The 12,235-nt window shown below is 41.9% G+C and overlaps 1 protein-coding gene across 1 annotated transcript in view; it reads left to right on the plus strand.

Moving 5' to 3' along the window:
• HSD17B12 (hydroxysteroid 17-beta dehydrogenase 12) overlaps window positions 1-12,235 on the plus strand; it is a 177,798-nt gene that overhangs the window by 148,801 nt on the left and 16,762 nt on the right. The window contains exons 7-8 of the mRNA XM_019975274.2: window positions 2,975-3,009; window positions 11,147-11,228. Coding sequence (XP_019830833.1) covers window positions 2,975-3,009; window positions 11,147-11,228 — 117 coding nt within the window. The remainder of the gene's footprint in view (window positions 1-2,974; window positions 3,010-11,146; window positions 11,229-12,235) is intronic.

The following is a 12,235-nucleotide window of genomic DNA, read 5'->3' on the forward strand; positions in this document are numbered from 1 at the left end:
TCCATCAGCAGGTCTTGTAGACTTTCCTGGTAGTTCTCCAGATTGATCACTGCCTGCAAATCCCATCCCTCCTCCTCTCCTTTTGTTCGGTAAAGGTAGGTGGTCAGTGGCGCCCCCTGTCAACTCCACTTCGCTACTTCACACATAACAAGTTTCACTCCTCACCCCAAATGCACGTGTGCATGCGCACACCCCGACCCCTGGGTGAGAACATGTTTTATTATCAGTCTTCTTCTTTCTCATCTGGTTTCTGGGGATCTCAGGACATTGGGGGAACTGTTTAACAACTTCTCACAAAATGCTGGGAACCTCCTTATAATACATGAGCCTAAGCATTAAGGTCCCCTGATGAAATGTATTAAGTAAAGTATGTGTTCAGATACTGCTAAAAATGCATATAGTCTATCCCTACAAAGAAAAATCCCCCACAACTGTCACCATGCCTGATGTCTGTCTGTACTAGCATGGGAGGCTATCTGTGATGTAGGATGATATGCAGATTGCAGGACAATATTGCTGAAACTGTCCAGAAACTGGAGAAGGCAATGGCACCCCACTCCAGTACTCTTGCCTGGAAAATCCCATGGACGGAGGAGCTGGTGGGCTGCAGTCCATGCGGTCGCTAGGAGTCGGACACGACTGAGCCACTTTACTTTCACTTTTTCACTTTCATGCATTGGAGAAGGAAATGGCAACCCACTCCAGTGTTCTTGTCTGGAGAATCCCAGGGATGAGGGAGCCTGGTGGGCTGCAGTCTATGGGGTCACAAAGAGTTGGACACGACTGAAGTGACTTAGCAGCAGCAGCAGCAGTCCAGAAACTTCTGTGTGGTGAGTTGAACTGGATGACCTCAAAATGTGTTACCGTTTTTTGCTCTCAACTGTCAAGCACAGCAAGCTTAAGGGGGTCCTGGGTACTTAGTGGTGCTGTGTCCTGAAAGAAGAGTACACACCGGCAACAAGGGCTGCAGTTTCCTTTCAGGGCCTACTCTGTGCTGGCTGTCTGTGCTAGGTTCGTTATCTGTATCACCTTATATGAGATTACAGTCCCTTGGACCACACAGAGATCCAACCAGTCCACCCTAAAGGAAATCAGTCCTGACTATTCATTGGAAGAACTGATGCTGAAGCTGAAACTCTAATACTTTGGCCACCTGAGGCAAAGAACTGACTCATTGGAAAAGACTGTGATGCTGGGAAAGATTTAAGGCAGGAAGAGAAGGGGATGACAGAGGATGAAATGATTGGATGGCATCACTGAATCGATGGACATGAGTTTGAGCAAGCTCCAGGAGTTGGTGATGGACAGGGAAGCCTGGTGTGCTGCAGTCCGTGGGCTCTCAAAGAGTCAGACACGACTGAGTGGCTGAACTGAACTATATGCGATTACAGCATTACAGAAGGAGGAAGATTGGAGAAGCTTCAGGACAAACTCTTTTCTTACAGTGTCTACTTTTTTTCACCTGGAAGATTTGGCCACATCAGATATTCTGGTGAAACGATCCTCCTAGGTTTTGAAGACACCACTTTGTCTGTTTAGAAGTTGGCAGTGTGTTCTCCTATTATGATGTGGTGTCGGTTCAAATTCACATCTTTCCTGGAAAAGTGTATGCAGCAGCTCCAAAGTTGACCTCTGAGTTGAGAGCTCTGCAGAGCAGGTTCTATGTTGGTGAAGGCTGGATGCTTTTTCTTTCTTTGAAGTGTTTCTAGGAAAAGAATGCTCTCTTTGTCAGAATGGTATTTTAATTAAGGCATAATGTTATTCAAGATAGAAAGTTTGAGATTCCTGTGCCTGGCATGCATGCAAAATTCTCTGTAACAAAACAGCATTTGTTTTTTCCTGAACTGATGGTGTGCAGGAATCCAGAGTTCATGTTCCAACTTAGGTGCTTAACTGTGATGTGGCCTTGACTAAACCAGTGGATATCTTAACTTTTCTGAGTTAATAATATCTTAAAATAGAGTTTAGAAGTATTAATAGTTTCTCTCGTCGTAGTATATATATTTAGGCAACAGTCATGAAGTCCTTTAAAAATGAGGTGTCCACGGAATTCCTTGGTAGTCCAGCAGTTAGGACTCTGTGCTTCCACGGCAGAGGGCCAAGGTTCAAGCCGTGGTCAGGGAACTAAGATCCTGCATATTGCTTGGTTCGGCCAATAAAAAATAAAAATGCTAGCGCCCCTTTTTTCATTGTTGGTTACTTAAGATGACAGATAATATCAACTTTCTTTAAGGGTGCATTTTACTCACAATTAGCTTGAGCAGGAGAAGAAATGCATGTGAAAATAGACTTAATATTTGCCTACATGTCACTTTATGGCATTCTCCTAAAGGTTTTTTGATAGGAAAAAAAATTATTTGATCTGTTAAGATTAGAAAGCTTAAGTAAGTTTGGTAGGCAGGATATTTCTTGTAATGTATGTCGTTTTACTGAGAATGTATTTTGGGAGACATGGATTTCACCGTAAGTCCTTACTTATTTGAAGATCTCCATGCCAGTATTACATTTCAGGCAAGACTAACTTTAGCCAGGTTCACTGAAAGTGTTTACAGTGTTGTCTCCAGTAATTTCCTCAGATTCCTTTTTACGCACTCTTAACGTTCAGTCGGGGCCGCTGTTGCTTTCTACAACGGCCTGTACTTCTGTGGAGTGTGTTTCCCCCGAGATCGCTCTTGCCTTCTGCACGGCCCATACTCTGTCTGTGGAGTGTGTCTCTCTGTAAATAAATCCATCTCTTATCTATCAAAAAAAAAAAAAAAGAAAAGTTCATTCAGGTTTTTCCATAAGAAGGTATGGCAAAACCCAATTGAAATTTTTGGCCAACCCAATGTATAAAGTCTATAAAATAAACTGCTGTCTGTAGAAGTGGCAAGCAGCTCGGCGATTCCCCCCTTGTTTGTGTGGGCAAGTTCTCTCCACTCTCAGTGGCCTGCATCCTCAGTCACCATGGATGTTTTGTTTTTCTCTTTCACAGATGACACAGCTGGTCCTGCCTGGCATGGTAGAAAGGTGAGTCATAAGCTCACACACAAACACTCAAGCTCATGATTATTTATAGGGAGAATCCTTTCTTTGAAAATTTCATTAAAGTGACTAATGAACCTCCCTTCCATGTCTTGGTGACAGAGTAATGTGCCAGGCGAGTCACACGGTAGGGCATGAGTCATCCGGTGGTGGAGGCCTTTTCCCCTCGATTCCCTTTTTATTTCCCTCACCAGGGTGGTGGTGGTTCCTTTACATCAGGATTAAAAAGCCTGCCTGAGTCACCATCACTAACTCAATTGCCTGCTCTTCTGAGGGGGTGGATAGAGTTCCTGGGATATTCCCGGGAATGCCTTCTTAAAGCGATATGCTGTCAGAGCCCAGCTCAGTGGAGTTTTGTGAAGCAAGACCCCCCATCCTCTGGTTTTTCTGTTATGGGAGAAAGGATGTATGAGGAACTTAGGCATGTTATAAAGTGATCTTAAGGGGTCAGCCTCCCCTCCCCTGCCCTTGGAGAAAAAAGGCTATGTCCTCTAGCTTCAGCTGTATTTGTATTGGGTTCCACTAGGATTTGCTAGATGTCTTCATTTCTCTTGAGAAATGTGTTGCTAAGTCCTTACATTAGGAATAGCAGGAAGTATAAGATGGGAATTAAATTCTGTTCCTCCCTTGGAGAAGTCTGAGTGATGGCTAAGCTTTCAAAGCAAACCTGTTGCAAAGAGATGGGCTTGCTTGGTCATTTGCTAAATTTAGGGTTTCACAGTCATCCTTGCTGTGCAAAATGGCTTTGAGTTTGGGAGAGAGCCACAGGAATCACAGCTTTGCAAAGAGCCAGGGACCCTACTTCCGTGAAGGAGTCTCCATGACCAGCTTCAGGCAAAGATTTACAGCTTATGTTTGTCGATTACGTATTCTTTGCCAGGTGTCAGGCTGAGAACCCGATAGGTGTTTGCTTATATAACTTTGATAGCCTCCCACCATTGTACAGATGAGGAAACTGAAGTTCGGAATCCATTTGGTTGGTAGCTACTTTTTAGTAAGGCTCTTTGTTTGTAATTGCATTTTATGTGTGATTTTTTAATGTCTCAATTGCTTTGTTTTAGTAAAATTTCCCTTTAAAACCTTTTAACTACTTACTGATGGTCGAGCATGCCCCTGATGGTGATGATATGAAAGTGAAGATGGTCAAACCAGACCAGATTCCTGAAAGATTATAGAGAATTAGGGCAGACATAGTAGAACTCAAGATGCATGAAATTTGGGTCCAAAGCTTAATTCTAGTTGGATATCTACAAGTGACACAGAATAAATTCAGGGTAGTATTCTACCCATTAAAAAAGAAAATACATTCCACAGAGGAATTTTTAAGTGTGTTGTTAAAAACCATATCTAGAGAGATACTGGTTAGGACGAATCAGACTTGAAGAATCATGGAATTTCAGTACTTTAATTGAAACCAATCCCCCCTCATTTGACATAAAAAGTGAGATTCAAAGAACCTGAGTGCCATGAGGCTACATAATGAGTTAATACATGATACAAAGTGCTCACACGTCTCTGTAGACCTAGGAGCCACCATCAGAGTTGTAGCTGAAGCCTTAGATAAAGAATGCAAAAGAAAGGATCCATCCATTTCACTGAGTAAAGTTCATCATATGGAAGATGAATTGGATCCTTGTCTTTAAGAAATCAAATTGATTTTACACCAAGGTTGTGCAGTGATCTGGTGGAAAGCTATCACGGCTAAAGAACTAGTCAGCAATGTAAGGGGGTTTTATGAATTGGTACTTTTGGGATAGGAGAAGGAACAGGTCTGTCTGTTTGAATTGAAGGAGTTACTTGTTGTATTAGTCAAGGCAGGCTAACTGCTGTAACAGACCACCCCAGAATCTCAATGACTTAAAATTCTAAAGGTTGATCCTCCCCTCACATCACAGCCTGGTGTGGATCAGTGGTCAGGACTCTGCTCTACACAGTCAATGCAGGGATCTCAAGCTCCTTCATCTGGAGTTGAGGGGGGCCTACTCTTCCCTTGGGTTTCCCTGGCGGCTCATACGGTAAAGAATCTGCCTGCAATGCGGAAGACCAAGGTTTGATCCCTAGGTGGGGAAGATCCCCTGGAGGAGAGCATGGCAGTCCACTCCAGTATTCTTGCCCAGAAAATCCCATGGACAGAGGAGCCTGGTGGGCTACAGTCCATGGAGTCGCATAGAGTTGGACACAACTGAGCGACTAAGCACAGCATGGTACTCTTTCCATAGGCCTTGCAGTTCTCTGCAGAAATATCTGCACCAGCCAGCAAATAAGGGAAGAGACAGGAAGGATGATTTTACAGAGAGTGTCATGGGTCAGGCCTGCAAGTGGTGTCCCCGTCTTCTGCGCTCGTTCCATGGTCTAGAACTCAGTCACAGGCTACAGCTAACTGCAGGGGAGACCAGAAGCGTTGTCATCTGTGTGCCCAAGAGGGAAGAAAGACTCCAAGTTCACAGATCATCTCAAAGCCTTCTTACTTACACATTATAAGTGATTTGATCATAGCCTGCCCTGTGAGCCATCCCCAAATGATCTATTTCCTATGGCTGGTTGCTGTAGGTTTCGTATCTCCATTGAGGAATAGCAGAGTTCTTTGTTGTGGTGGGTTTGTTTTGTTTTTTTTTTTTCCTTTCACTGATGCTGCTTCTGATGTATGTGGCTTCCCACACTCTCTAGAACTATAGCCTAGGGCCAACTGACTATCACTAAACAAGTCTCTATAATCAAACTAAGGTATTATTATTACCATAGAAGTAGAAACTACAAAATTATGTTATGGAGGAACCTTGCTCTTTCCACTTCCCTGGAATTATAAACATTGTGTACAGCTGGAGCCAGGAGGTGGTTGCCATAACAACCATGGAAAAGCTAAAAATAGCCCCTTTCATACTGTATTACTTAAGGTGGAATTATGACATGTTATGGTGTTTTAGGGCAGGCAGTTCTCTTTCATGTGGGAAATGTTTGCAAACTTTCTTCAACAAAGCAATATTTGTATAATGTATTTGGATCACTGGTTCTAATTATATACCTGACCCCCGTGATCCAGGATTCTTTTCTGACATGGAACTCTGTTTTGATATGTTTCTCTGTCTTTTTGAGAACCTGTTAGAGAACTATCTGTACCAATATTCAGTGTTATGTTTCAGCTTTAAAAAAAAAAAAGTAATGACCCTCCAAGAGCAGACTTAAGTTCTCCCTGATAAGAAGTGAAAATATGAAGAACTGGGATGTAGTCTTTTTTGCCCAACCCTCCTTTTTCTGCCATCACCCTGTGTATCCTGTAAGCTGTCCACAGGACCAACTCTGTGTTCCAGTGCTTCACAGCAACATTTAAGCCTCCCTCCTCACATGCAGCATGGAGCAATGATGAGAGTCCTAAGGAAGGTGGAAATCAGAGATTTATTTCATGGGAGACCTGTCACTTCCTCCATGACAATACTGTTTAAGAGCTGTGCACAAGGATGCTACAGCTATCTGATAGAATAGTGGGGCATGTGTAGAAGAAAAGAGGCTTGGTAACTCTTTCATCCAAGTGATCATTAAGGAGAGTTTTCTAATTGGGAATTTCACCGAACTTAGGAAATTCTAGAAAGCATAACGATAGAAGGCTATAAATGCAAGGAACTGAATTTCATAGGGTTATATGTGTTTAATGTCTGGCTGGTGGGAGGGCTAGTCATTGAAGAGAATATTTTTAGATGAAAAAGTGCTTCCTTATCAGCAGTGGTGGTTTCTGCTTTGTCTTTGCAGTATTTTAATTCTAGCAGATCCTCAATAACATGCCACTGAGACACCATCGTGTGGCTGTTAGCAAGTAAGCAGCATGATGAATTAAGAAGGTTGTATCACAGAAAATATTACTGGACTTGTTTATTTGGATATTTGTCATAACAGACTGGAAATGTTGAGAAATATGAGCATTGGGAGTCTTCATTATGGAACTTCAGCAAATATTCTTAATGTACCTTCCAATCTTAGAATTGTTCCCCAATTCCCCAGAAAATGAGAGATTAGCCAGGGTTTGGTTTTATGTTTGTTTCTGTGTGCAATTAAGCTCAGCCCATTTTGTTCTTCTGCTTGATATAACAGAGTTGTCCTGAGTCTGGCTGTGCCATGGAAACTAGTTTGACGTCACTAATTCTGCTTAGATGGGGGATTAGCACTAGACAGAGTAGCTGATTTCAGAGGCTGGTCCTTTTCGTCTCTCGGTCCCAAATGTTCATCCCCATCTCTACGTAAAGAATAGATACTGTATACAGTACAGAGAGTAAGACCACTCTGCAAAGGTGCTGTTTGTGACCCAGACAAAACTAAGTTGAATATGATCGTCCTTGGAGAGAGAGAGAGACCTGTGTGCAGGAGGGCTTTTGCAAGACAAACGAATGACGTGTGCTGCTTTGCAGCGCAGCGCTTTTGTGGAAAGGGTGTTTTCTTCTCCGCGTCATTTTGGTCCAGTGATACATGCTCTCCGCTTCATGTTTACTTAGGTCTAGTGCATTCTCTCTTTATACTTTTTGATGCATTTTAGAGTGCAAATATTGTGTTTTGAATGAAGTATCTTTCAATTCCGACTTTTCACTTAAGTCAAACTAACTCTACCTCCTGGAAATTTTTAAATTAAGGTAGAATATTTGAGAAACAAAAATCTCACTTGCCTCAAGGAGTAAACAATTCAAAGCACATGCTTGCAGAATTGTGGCAGACCATATTTGACTATTGGTCTGTATTAATTTTGCAAGCAGAAACAAGGTTTTTATTATCTTGCAATGAACTTTCCTGTATTGAAATCATTGCTTTGGTGAGTGGCATTTTAGGAATCTATTTTGGTGAGGTCAAGATTTCCTTTTTAAAAATGGGTTGTTTTTTTTTAATATTTATTTATTTGCTTGCATTGGGTCTTCGTTGCAGCACACAGGATCTTCAGTCTTCATGGCAGCATGTGGGATCTGGTTCCCTGGGCAGGAATTGAACCCTAGGCTCCCTGCATTAGGAGCTCAGAGTCTTAGCCACTGGATCACGGGCAACTCCCCAAAAATGTTTTTAATAACTTTTAAACTTTAACTTTTACAAGACTTTAAATTGTATTTCACTTGTGAGAAAGGAAAGAAACAGAATGTAAGATTTTTGTTTGAGGGCACATGCCGCTCTTTTAGCCAAATTGAGTATTATCTAGCCCAGAGTCCCACTGATTGAACCAGCAGTGACCAGCCACAGTGAAAAACATCATCTTCTACAACCACTTCAGAATGGGTTTTCTTCACTTGCTGTGATGAGTGAGGATATAGCAGTTCCTGGTTATTTGAGAAAATGTTAAAATAAACACCACCTAAACTCGCATGGGTGCTTGGGGCTCAGGACGAGGTGCAAAGATTCGGGCTTATTCTCAGAAAGCAGATTGTACTGCAGGAGATAGCTTCTACTTGATTGGGATCTGCTTTTAACTCAAAGGCAACACATTCCAATAAATTATAAATATATTTCACTCTCTTTATATATAGATTTATTGAGCTATATTTCACATGTCCTAAAATCCACTCATTTAAAGTGTACAATTTGGTGGTTTCTAGTATATTTACAGAGTGTATCATCACCACAGTCTAATTTCAGAATATTTTTAACACCCTAATATATATATATATATTATATATTATAATATATAATATAAAGATATTTTAAACATCATAAATTAATACTGTATTAAAAGTCTCAGTAACAAAGGTGGTTTTTAACCCCTTTTAATCAAAGGAATTTCTCACAAATATAGATAAAATGAAATTACTAGATAACTAATTGCTAATTCACCTGTTTTTATCTTAGAATAATTGGGTTCTAAGTCCTGATAGACATTCTTACTCTTAAAATTTAAAAAGAAAAGCCTTTTCTGTCTGTGTGAGAGACACAGGCATAAACTACAAGAATGGTATAATTAATACGTTGACCAAATATTTCGAACTTTCTTCAGAAAATTTGAAATTTGATTTCTATGTCCAACCTGTTAATTGAGTCACCACTTAGGAAAGTGTATATTACTAATAAAGACTTCAGTTCAAAAAAACAGAAGCAAAAAAACAACTCATTTTCAGTGACTCATTAAGTGGAGGGTCCAGACTTCCATTTGATGGTTGAAGTGGCATCTTGCCTAGAGGCTGGCAGATGGACTGAATGACCTTTCGGGATTATTTCTTCTCAGATTTATGTCTAAAATAACTTAGAAGCCATTTGATCTTGTTTCTTTTATTATTTTGCATAAGAAGGGCCTATATAGTCCTTTTAAAAAATACGAAAAAAAAAAAAAAAAGGCCTTGGGAAGTAAATTTCAGGCCAAGAATAATGAGAAAGTAAGCCTCCCTGATTGGAGAAGGCAGTGGCACCCCACTCCAGTACTCTTGCCTGGAAAATCCCATGGACGGAGGAGCCTGGTAGGCTGCAGTCCATGGGGTCGAGAAGAGTCAGACACGACTGAGCGACTTCACTTTTACTTTTCACTTTCATGCATTGGAGGAGGAAATGGCAACCCACTCCAGTGTTCCTGCCTGGAGAATCCCAGGGACAGGGGAGCCTGGTGGGCTGCTGTCTATGGGGTCGAACAGAGTCGGCCACTACTGAAGTGACTTAGCAGCAGCAGCAAGCCTCCCTGATAGCTCAGTTGGTAAAGAATCCTTCTGCAATGCAGGAGACCCCGGTTCTATTCCTGGGTAGGGAAGATCCCCTGGAGAAGGGATAGGCTACCCACTCCAGTATTCTGGAGCTTCCCTTGTGGCTCAGCTGGTAAAGAATCCACCCGCAGTGAGGGAGACCTGGGTTCGATCCCTGGGCTGGGGAGATCCCCTGGAAAAGGGAAAGGCTACCCACTCCAGTATTCCGGCCTGGAGAATTCCATGGATGGTATAGTCCATGGGGTCACAAAGAGTTGGACACGACTGAGCAACTTTCACTTTCAAGTTGAAAGAAAGGCTTCCCAGGTAGCACAGTGGTAAAGAATCCATCTGCCAACTCAAGAGATGCAAGAGACCCGGGTTTGATCCCTGGGTAGGGAAGATTCCCTGTGAAGGGAATGGCAACCCACTCCAGCATTCTTGCCTGGAGAATCCCATGGACAGAGGAGCCTGGCGGATTGCAGTCTGTGGGGTCACACAGAGTTGGACACAGCTGAGCGACTGAGCATGAAAGATGAAGGACAGGAACCTGGTCTAGAGGGCAGGGGACAGGCAGGGTCAGGTTGACGTAGCTGAATAAGGGGACCAATTCCCCGGGGAGAATGGATTTGAGGACCAAAAGTTGGTTGTTAATTCTGTCTAAAATTCCTAAAACCCTAATTTCACACTTTACTCAAGCCATATACAACTGCTAACAACATGTGTATTTGCAGCATTGCTTTTCTCAAACTAATTTTTACTTATTTGTAGAACGAGTCGTTCCTGGTAACTTTCTGACTCTGAAATCTCACTAGTTTCTAAAAGTTACAGTAGTAATTGAGCTTTGCCTTTTGGCAAAAGAATATGATTTGGTGAACTATGGAGTAGCATGACTTTAGAGTCAGCTCTTCATTTAGCACCTGAATGCCTACCACCTGGGGAAGATAAGAAGGCGGGGCATAGCCATTCATTCATGTAAGTACCTGTTACATGCTCACCACAGGCAGAGTATTTTGAGGAAAAGCATAAGTTAAGAGCTCTGATGTCCAGAAGCTGATGGGTTTTATGAGGGATACAAATGTTGATAATCATAGAGTGATTAAGTGCTGCAGCATGATAGTATGTGATAAGGTGCCAAATTAAAGCATACCAGGAGTATGAGGGTGTTTTTAAGGGTGATAATTCTTGGTGCTATGGCCAGAGAAGACCTCAGAGGATAGAAATCAACTCGAGAAGACCGAAGATCTAATCCGGTCATGCTCCAGATTACTAAGACTGAGAAGTGAGCTAATTGCAAAGAAGAGCTGTTTCTAGTTGATTGAGTTATGCCTCTTTGCTGACCAAGCATAGCACTTGCTGATGAAAGGCAAGGAGAGAGGTGGGTTAGAAAAACAGCCAGGTTATTCTATTTCAAATAGTTTTATATATCTCAATCTGTAACTTACAATTGTATATTTGATTTCACTCTGTTCACTTGCATCTTCTTTTTTTAGATCTAAAGGCGTAATTCTGAACATCTCCTCTGCCACTGGCAGGTACCCAGTCCCGCTGTTGACCATCTACTCTGCAACCAAGGTGAACAATTTTTTAGTAAATGGTGTCAGAAGAAGAATAAAGAATAGTTTTCAGTTTGAAAAATAAGAGATGGACTTTCTTGAAGTTCTCTCTTTAGCCATTTTCAAATGGACTGAGAAAAGGAAAATAGCCAAGCCTAGTTTCGGAAGAGCTGGAGCTGGAGATAGACGGATTGGTATCAACTTTACAGCCGAACTGAAGCGCCAAGATCTCAGATCCGCAGATGATATTTTTTTTTTCCCTCACAGTTCACTGGTTTTAAAATTGGTGTTTGTACTTTCCAATAGAGAGCTGGTCTGAGCCAGTTAGCTCAGCTGATCAGAACATGGTGTTAGTGAGTCTAAGACTGGGGATTTGGTTCATGAATGACTCAGCATACAGCTTGAGTGCCAAGTCCGCAGAACTGAATAGCAGGATTGCAGCTAGTCAGCACATAGGTAAGCATAGCAGACACAACATAGACGCGAAACTGTGAATGTTTGGCAACATTATTCAAAATTCAGAGATATTTACTGCCACTTCTGAAGTGAGATAAGAATTTCCAGAGCTCTCTGTAAGATTCCATAATTCTATACCACACCACCATTCACCTCTTCACACTGCTACCAGGACAGTAGTGATTTAGAATGCATTTTATACTGCCTGCAGGTCAATAGCATGATTCTCAAATACATTGTTGAAGCATAGGATACATCTCTGAAGTAAAGGTGACCACTGAGATGCTGCTTTTAGGGGAAAATGAGCAAAATAAAATGCACAGTAAGAACTTGCACTGTGCAGGGGGTAAAAAAGAGCAAAATACCTGCCCTCTTTTCCCTTGCCTTTCAGCCCCTGGAAAAACTGAAAAGTTTGGCCCCACCCCCCACCCTGGAATCTACCTGCTTTCTATATCTCTGAAACACACAGTAGGCATGTTTAAAATGAACACCATGTTTCTTGAAGTGATTGGTAAACTTCTTCTTGCCTGTTCTGCTCCACAGGCACAAGACTATTAATATTATTAACAG

This window comes from Bos indicus, chromosome 15, assembly GCF_029378745.1.
Source record: "Bos indicus isolate NIAB-ARS_2022 breed Sahiwal x Tharparkar chromosome 15, NIAB-ARS_B.indTharparkar_mat_pri_1.0, whole genome shotgun sequence".
NCBI lineage: Eukaryota > Metazoa > Chordata > Mammalia > Artiodactyla > Bovidae > Bos > Bos indicus.